The sequence below is a fragment of the Rhincodon typus genome, chromosome 14 (genome assembly GCF_021869965.1).
Source record: "Rhincodon typus isolate 14 chromosome 14, sRhiTyp1.1, whole genome shotgun sequence".
NCBI classification, from domain to species: Eukaryota; Metazoa; Chordata; class Chondrichthyes; order Orectolobiformes; family Rhincodontidae; genus Rhincodon; species Rhincodon typus.
In genome coordinates this window covers 45,847,741-45,856,184 of record NC_063345.1, presented here as the reverse complement: position 1 = coordinate 45,856,184, position 8,444 = coordinate 45,847,741, and the positions used below count along the sequence as shown (strand labels likewise).

Genomic DNA, 8,444 nt, shown 5'->3' with positions numbered 1-8,444 from the left:
GTTAAAGAACAATATCATTAAAGTACTTGCTGATTTGAAGTTTTTTTTTTAAATGCGCACCGATACGTGGGGTGATATTTCAGCGATGAATTAATTCTGATCGAGTCACAGTGTTGCGAATTAAAAAGCAACGCAACCAGTGATCAACAATTTCCTTGGAGATGTCCGCAAAGGGTTACTTACATAATTCCTAATCAGTAAAAGGCAGTTAACAAAACAGCTTATTTCAAAAGGTGAAAATAGCCATTGAAGAGATGGTTGCTCAAAACACGTGACAGTTTGAGTCTCTCTGATCCCAATTCTTTGGGGAGTTGGGCAGAAAGTAGAGATGAAAGTATAGGCTAGGCGCAGTAAGAACGTTGACAGAATCACACTCATGCCAAATCGTTATGTCTTGGACAAGTAGTTCAGAGGCTTTGTTAACCCAGTGACCTCGCACTCAGTGTGAGAGTGAACTGGAGTCCCTCCTCTGTACCCTGATGTCATATGTTGGCGGATGATTCAGAAGGATGGTTAGGAGCGAACAAGGGCTGTGAAATGTTTCTTACAACAGTCATTCAGACTTCTGCAGAACCAAATAATACCACTTGATGACGGCTTTGATTCACCACCACAGTTCTCACTCCGCAAACCGGATACTGAGCAGTGAGATACATACTGCTGTAAATCACAAACAGACTTATTGTAAGTCTTGGATGTAATTAATAGCCAGGTCTCACACATTAATATAAGATTAAAAGTCTAAAGCTTTATTCAACAAAAGGTTAGAAAATTCAGTCTAAGGGAGAAAGCACTTTACGAATTAAGCGAACGGGAGCCCGAGTTAATGTCCCGTTCAGAATACATTAACAGGTGGAGTTCTCATTCTTGTACACAATCGGCAGAACTCCTTTATATCTCCCCCTCTCTCTTCCTGACTCTCACGTTATCTCAATTTTGAAAGTATCGATAATGGCTTTGAATGGATGGGAAATACTAATTCATTTTATTCAAATGCCTGTCTTTTGCCCGAGTGCAATAAAAACACAAAATAGACATCCATCAGCTCCCGTTAAGATTTTTAAAATAAAAAAAAATTATATATCTGCATAGAGATCTTGGAGGTGTTTCCGAGCAAAATCTCAGGCCAGGACATAAAACAGTTCGGGGTCGGTATAAACATCGCCTCCTCGGAAAGGTTCAGGCGAGCCTTCTGACTGTGCCCGACACAGATTGGGTGATTTAACAGGCTCGCCTTAAATAGTTGCTCGCCTTCACCAATGGCCCACCACCGGATGCGGAGAAGCCTTAGGGACGGCAAATGGCCTATTCAATTTCACGTGAATGACGCCATTTAGCCATTAGCTATAACCGGCCAAATCCCTGTACGCTGAGGAGAGAGAGGGGACTGTGTGTGTGGTGCATTTTGCTGATCCTTCCTGTTCTTCCCACTCCCCACCCCCCAGCCCCATTCCCTCGCAGCCTCTGCCTTCGTGTATCAGTGTAACGAGCAGCAGAACTGCGGCACTGGTGAAGGGGATGTTTGGTCGAGAGCTCCTCTTTCCAGCGCATCAGTGAGCGCTGACAGCCCAGGATACGGTGCCCTTCATTCCCGGAGCTTGTCATTGCTCGGACAACGTGGCTGTACTCGGAGCGCAGCAGACAAGCTGACTGTCCAATCTAACTGGCAGCATCGCCAAGGAGCAGTTCACATTGCCGGCGAGGTGAGGACTCTACACGCCAGGATAAGGCATGACCTGCTGTAATCTGTACATATTGTACAAATGTATACACATCAGCTGTACGCACTCGTCTCTCTAAGCATGTGGCAGACTGGAGTCGGATATCTTATGCAGACAGGTTAACGCTCTTTTCATGCAATTGCAGAGATCTTTCCGATCAATGATCACTTCTCCCTCAACACAGGGGACTGCATTAAACTAGACCCGATTGCAGCATCCTGTTACTTGTGTGAAGGGGAGGGGGAGGGAGGAGATAATATTTAATATCGATCAAAAGCCTGAGTAGCCTCATTTTAATGTAACTGTGCGTGAGTAGCCGGCTCCAGTCATATCCATTAAAGAGTCTGTACAGAAGTGAAAGGCAGTGTGTAAACTTCACTAGCTGTTTCGGGTAAGCCCTGGCTACAGACAGAACAAGTCTTCACAGCAATGTTGTGGTAAATGTTGAACTCTTTAACTGAGGGAGAAGGCCGGTTGTTTTTCTTAAATAACATTTACTGATTGTCCCTTGTTTGCTGTTGTATTTGCATGTTTGCGTTTACGATTTTACTTGGGATTAACCTTGTCACCTTTAATGTAAATGACATATTAATCCCCGCACCGAACCCGGGTTGGAGATGAGTAAACATGTTCTGTTAAATGCTGCTTGAATTGGGTGGGATTTGCAGAGAGGAATGAGGGGTGCCACCCTAGTACATGTGCTCCTGTTAGTTGTCTCGTGTGTGTGTGAACCGAGAGACTGCTCAGTCCCTAGCGCTGTCTAATGGCCCTGCTACAGTATTTGACTTTCGCATGTAGTATCCATTTCAAGGCAGCTTGCTGTATCGGATTCGGCACATCCGGAATTGCAAATTCTCTGCTATTCGATAGAGGAGTGCTGCTTCACCGGGTCCCACCGGCCGGCCGCACTCAACACCGCTTCACTATAGTCTTGCCTGACTCCCGAAGCGATGATCCCCTGCAATTTAAACAAAGACAAATGATGCAAATATTCATCAGGTGAGGCAGGATCTCTTGAATCTCCCGTTTGGGATTTGAAAACACAGTAATTCTGGAGGACGTAATGAGAACAGTTCTTTCGTGGTGCTCTTGCTGACTTTTTAAAAATAAAGTTCAGATTACTAGGGATTAGGTTGGGTTTAGGAAGATTGGGATGGATATTTTTGATTCATTAAGTCTTTCCTTGCGCGGGAGCTAAGAGCAATCTCTCCGCTGCCGGCTCACTGAGTCTGGGATACTGACATTGGGAATCGCCCCGGTTCCCAGCGTGTCCGTTAGGAAGCCTTCCCTGGGGCTGAAAGCTCTGGCTTTCATGTACCACCCGGCAGAGGAAGGGCCTGAAATTTTCATCTGTCAGCGAAAGCAATTAGCGAGGGATGGTCAAGGTGAAATTTGCCAAAGAGCTTTCCGCGCCACCTTCACCGGGAACGGGAGCACGTTTGTCTCTTTCACTGAGGACACATTGCTCCCAATTAATGCTAGTTGGGAGCATCCGCACATGCCTGTGCCAAGATGCCAGGCTGGTGCCAATCTTCACCGGTCCCAGGTCCATCCACTAACAAACTACCATCGTCCTGAAGGTTAAACTCCAGGCTGATCCAACTGGGATGCTGTGGGCGTGATAACGGGGACCCGATCCCAGCTGGCCCCGGCCTGTCCCTGAAATACTGAGAATGTTTAAACTGTGGGCTGGGCAAGGCTGTAGGGCGCCAGTGTTTAAAGCTGCGGGGTATTTGGTCATAGTTCTGGGTATCACTCCTCATCCCCGTCCCTTAGGGCAGCAGGAGGAGGGGGCTGGGGGTATTCCAGGAAGGTCAGGGTATGGGCGGTCCAGGGAGCTGCTCTAGGATGGCTGGGGGTTTAGTGTTGCAGGATTACCTCGCTCACCTCTCTCTCTCTGTACTGTCCCCACCCCAGGTCTGACCAATGTGCACCCAGCCCGCGGGCCTGCACCGACCACATTCAGATGGAGACTCCCACAGCGCTCGCATCGCCCCTATCCCTGCAGCTCGCTCACGACAGGGGGCGGCAGCGGTTTGATCCTGACCCCGGGGAGCTGCAGCACGGCCCGGTGCTCTCGATCGACCAGATACGGGCCATCCGAGCCAACAACGACTACGTGGAGCGCCCGGTGCTAAGCGGCCCCAGGAGCAGCCCCGGCGGCTCGGCCCACAAGTGGGAACGGCCCGGCGAGCCGGATCGGCGGGCCTCGGGGCCCCAGCAGCAGCTGAGCCGGTCCACCAGCACCGTCAGCTCGGCGTCCCGCAGCAGTAGCACCTCGGAGCAGAGGCTGCTGCTCAGCCTGACCTCGTCTCCTTCAGGCCAAGGGATTATCCGGGCGCAGCCCAAAGCTGACCTGAAAGCCGAGCTGAAGAAGGTTCCTGGCGGCGAGGACTGCAGCCAACACTCGCTGCGGTGTGAGCAGTGCGGCAAGTGCAAATGCAGCGAGTGTACGGCCCCCAGGACTCTGCCTTCGTGCTGGCTCTGTGAGCAGAGGTGCCTTTGCTCTTTGCAGAGCGCTCTGGAGTACGGCACTTGTGTGTGCTGTGTGAAGGGTCTCTTTTATCACTGCTCCAGTGACGACGAGGACAACTGTGCCGACAACCCGTGCTCCTGCAGCCAAGGCCACTGCTGCGCCCGCTGGACCGCCATGGGCTTCATCTCTGCGTTCATGCCGTGCTTATGGTGCTACCTACCAGCCAAAGCCGGCCTCCGCCTCTGCCAGGGATGTTACGACGGCGTCAAGCGACCGGGCTGTCGGTGCAAGAACTCCAACACCGTGTGCAGGAAGTTTTCCAACGCACCTTGTCCGAAAGCCATCGAAAAGCCTTTATGACCAAGACACTCTTGCTATCTCCGTGACCAATGTTAACCCTGTGGAAGTTCAGAAGGCACATTCTCTCCAAAACAAACAAGAAAGCTTTCTGAGTCAGATTCCCGAGAGGGGATTCTGAAGGCCAGCCCAGGACATGCACGGGACCATGGTGTAGGTCTTGGGGGAGAGGGGATTAGGGGAGAGAATGGTTGCTGAACCCTCAGTTGGATGTTTGAATAGATTCCTTCCTGAAAACCGAAACAAAAGCCTCACCTTTACCTGGAGGTCTGGGCATGTGTAACCTGCAGGGAGAACAGGGACGGTCAATCCTCATGCTAAGCACCTTCTTATGGGATCTTCCTGTGTTCGTTATGTAGGCCCAGTGAGTTCCTCTGCCGGCAAATTCCTGAGATTCCATTTGTCAACTGCCTGACCAGAGAGAAATTGGATGAGTCCACCTCCCAGCGCGCACTCCCCGAAGCACATGTTCGAGTGGTGATGCTTGACCTGAGATATAGAGGCTTGGGACTACCCTATCCCCCATCAGCCCTCATCCCACCCCTCCATCACTGCCAGTGTAGGGGACTATGGAGCAGACACTGGCCGAGTGTTCGTCTGTCCGCCACTCAACTAACGGGAAAACCATGCAGTCTGGTCTTCACGATCGACGTATTCAATATTTATTGCTTGGCTTGGAAATGTGTGATATCGTCCACTGGAAATTTACTCTCCTTCTCAATCACAAACATCATTATTTGCATATTTACATGTTCGCGTAGTTCAGTTGTGGACACACGTTTGAAACCGCTTTTGATAGTTTAGTTGCCGGATTCTGAGGGATTCTGAAGGTTGGGCGCAGTGTAGATGTGATGTTAGTGAATAATTGGTCGTGTTCAGAAGGGGGGAGAACTCCGTTTCGGCTGAGTATGAGCTCCACGTCTTGGAAGCTGAGCATTCGAAGTGTTTCAATGAAATGGCTCAGAGGACAGGGGCATCACTTAAGGTGACCTCTATCTATCAGGAAGTGCTGGGCAGGCATGTTATTGGTGTCTTGAAAAGCAACATTGGCATTTGTGTAATGGGATAGTGAGAAAGTTCTCCCCCACCTCCGTCCCATTCTCTCGTTCTCATCCTCTTTTCCTCGCCCCCCCCCCCCCCCCCCCCCCCTCCCCGCCCCCAGCAAGTGTCTTTCAGCAGCGGGAATTTTTCTAAATCTGCGCCCCACAGTTCTAACTCGCAGTTCCGGGCACAATAGCATCTCCTACACTGAACGAAACCACTCGCCATGTGCTGCTAAACAGTCATCATGCGAATATTTTAGCAATGGTAGTGGCCTCTCTGCTGCGCAATGCGTTGCCTTGATTGCCTCAAGTTGGCTTGCAGGCGGGAAGTGAATGTTTGGTAACTGCATTTAGTGACCACAGGAGCGAGGAGGTAGATAGAGCTCCCCGATCCCGTTTTAAAACCGAATCAGTGTAACTAACGTTGAGTTAGAACATGCTTCCACCCACTCCATGTGGAGCTACTCGCTGTGGAATGCGCAGACATCCCATTCTTGGTGAAAGACGATCAATTCTAAAGTTCGATTAAAAGTCTTTTTAAACACTCAGTTTATAAATTTAAGTCTAACATTACCTTTGTTACCTGGTACTCATTATGAAATTCCGTTTTGAGAATATCCATGTTAAGCCCGATTCCGTGTGACTAATAATACAGGACAACTGTACCTTGAATGATCAATTATTTTCTCTTCAGGATTCATTAGAGCCTGGAAAATCAGAACTCGATTCTCGAACAGTGCTCCGAGAAGGTTGAAGCTTATCAGGGGAGGTATAACGTGTTCTGTTTGGGTTGTTACCGTTGGAAACCTGGGGAATGCATTATTTAATTGAACAGCAGTAACTTCTGTCGTTCATTGAGATATGCGTTCAACTTAATCCCATTGTCACTTTCGTTCTAAAGGAGTTTCTTTAAAATTGTAGCTACCCGCTGTCCCTTAACTAGTGTGTGTGGACTCGCTTCCTCTTAAGGGAAAGGTGCTGAAATCCTATTTCAAGGCTGCTTGTCAACTAAACCATCCGATTCTCCGCAAGAACAACCTAAATGTGTGCAATCTCTAGGAAGCTGCAATGGCATTGCTATACAGTGCCTTCAGTAACCTTTCCTCCCCGCACCAATATGTGCGACACAAGGCAGCCTCTGAAGTTCGAGTTCTCTGGCTGGTTGTTACATAGACAGTTTGCAGAAAGCGAGCTCCTGTCAGAGTAAACCAGGTGTAGAGCTAGAGGAACACAGCAGGCCAGGAAGCGTCAGAGGAGCAGGAAAGCTGACGTTTCGGGTCCGGACTCTTCTTCAGAGTAGTAGAATTGCTAGTAACCGAGTAGACATTTGTTCGAGGGAGCTATTTTGTCCTTAAATACGTATGTGGCTCTTCACGATGGTTAAATTAACTGGCCATTAAATGAAGCAAAGACCTTAGCGCTTCAGATGCCCGCATGGATGGCCTGTCCTTTACAGTCTGAGTCTGTGGTAAAGTAGATTTAAATTCCAACCTGCTCTCCCTGCAGGATCTTAAATCAAAACGGTTTCTTGAATTATATACTTATATCTTCAAGCATGAATATTCTTGGAACAATTCTGTCCCTCCATGTAAACCTGAAATTGTAGTAAATCATAATACAAACTGGCCCATATTGAGTACAATAACAAGAGGGGGCCGTTTTCTTTTAGGATTGCCTTATGATTACATCGTGGATGGCAGCTCATGGTTTTCCTAGAAGTTTTTTGGCAGCCAGCGAGGAGACAAGCTGCTGGTTGGACTGGTCTGTTTGACATTATGCAATGAAGTGGACGAGCCCTTTCCCGTCTCTCTCTCTCTCCCTCCTCTCTCCAGCAATCATTACGTGAAACGAGGGTTGAAATAGGTTCGAATAAACCATGCAGAGTCTGCCAGAGGATCCCAGAGAGAGAGAGAGAGAAGCACCTTTTGAACTATAATGCAGTGACACTTTATTGCCTGGATGTTTGTAGAGCACCTATCGGGTCATCAGTTAAGCGTACAATCGGGACGTTGATACAGTTTGCGGACGAATCACTGGGCCTTCTTTGGGCGTTCTGACAGGTCGTTACATTCACAGGCATCTTCTTGCTTTCTTTGGGCTGTGAAAATAGCAAGAGCCTGCTTCCTTGTTAGAGTTACTTTGATATATTTTTGTATATACCACATTAATACTGTGAATGGTGCCATATGAAGGAAGGACTCCGGTTATTGGTACATTGTGCATTCAGGTGAATGTCTGACTCTCTCCTGCTAACATCGGGCTGTATTACCCCATATACAAATTCCAATTATTGCATTGCTTAGGTACATTTGGCAACCTGTATATTAATCAAAAAAAAAGTTACTGATTCTTTTTCTATTTTTGCCAATATGTTGATTAGTCTAAATATTTATTTGGAGTTTTATTTTATAAAATATTTATTTAAACACAACACTCTTTAGAGATGGAAACTGTTTGTACAAAACTTGCTGCAAAAATGTAAGGGTGGCACTACAGAGCTGAATAAAGTATAAAATAGAAATATATTAATTTTGAAATTAAATTGCTTTGTTAGTTTTGTTCTGTGGCCTTCGGTGGAAGGAAACATTTTGTCTCTAAACACCATTTGCAATGTTTGTCTTCCTTTGGGAACATACATAGCAGCAGTGATTTCAGAATACTGTGAGTTCAGTATCACAGAGTCTAGGGAGTTAGTGGAGAGCCCCAGTGCTTATAAGATGAACATTGAACATGAAACATGGCTGATGCTCTTTACTCTCTTTAGAACACCTGGTTCAATAACTGGGAAATCCAACTGAATTAGAAGAATGGCTGTTTATATTGAGTAGATTGACACATTTAAAAATT

At 47.5% G+C, this 8,444-nt stretch overlaps 1 protein-coding gene across 5 annotated transcripts; it reads left to right on the top strand.

The window, feature by feature from the left end:
- The first annotated feature begins 1,243 nt into the window (after positions 1–1,243).
- LOC109911594 (protein sprouty homolog 2) lies at positions 1,244–5,014 on the top strand. Of its 5 annotated transcripts, none has more exons than XM_020510925.2 (2): positions 1,244–1,703; positions 3,639–5,014. In XM_020510925.2, the coding sequence occupies exon 2, from the start codon at positions 3,688–3,690 to the stop codon at positions 4,555–4,557; it is 870 nt and encodes a 289-aa protein (XP_020366514.2). In that variant the 5' UTR covers positions 1,244–1,703; positions 3,639–3,687; the 3' UTR covers positions 4,558–5,014. The 5 variants fall into 5 exon arrangements, with proteins under 5 accessions (XP_020366514.2, XP_048461379.1, XP_048461378.1 ...); XM_048605422.1 differs by lacking the exon at positions 1,244–1,703 and adding an exon at positions 1,721–1,839; XM_048605421.1 differs by lacking the exon at positions 1,244–1,703 and adding an exon at positions 2,036–2,112.
- The last annotated feature ends 3,430 nt before the right edge of the window (positions 5,015–8,444 follow it).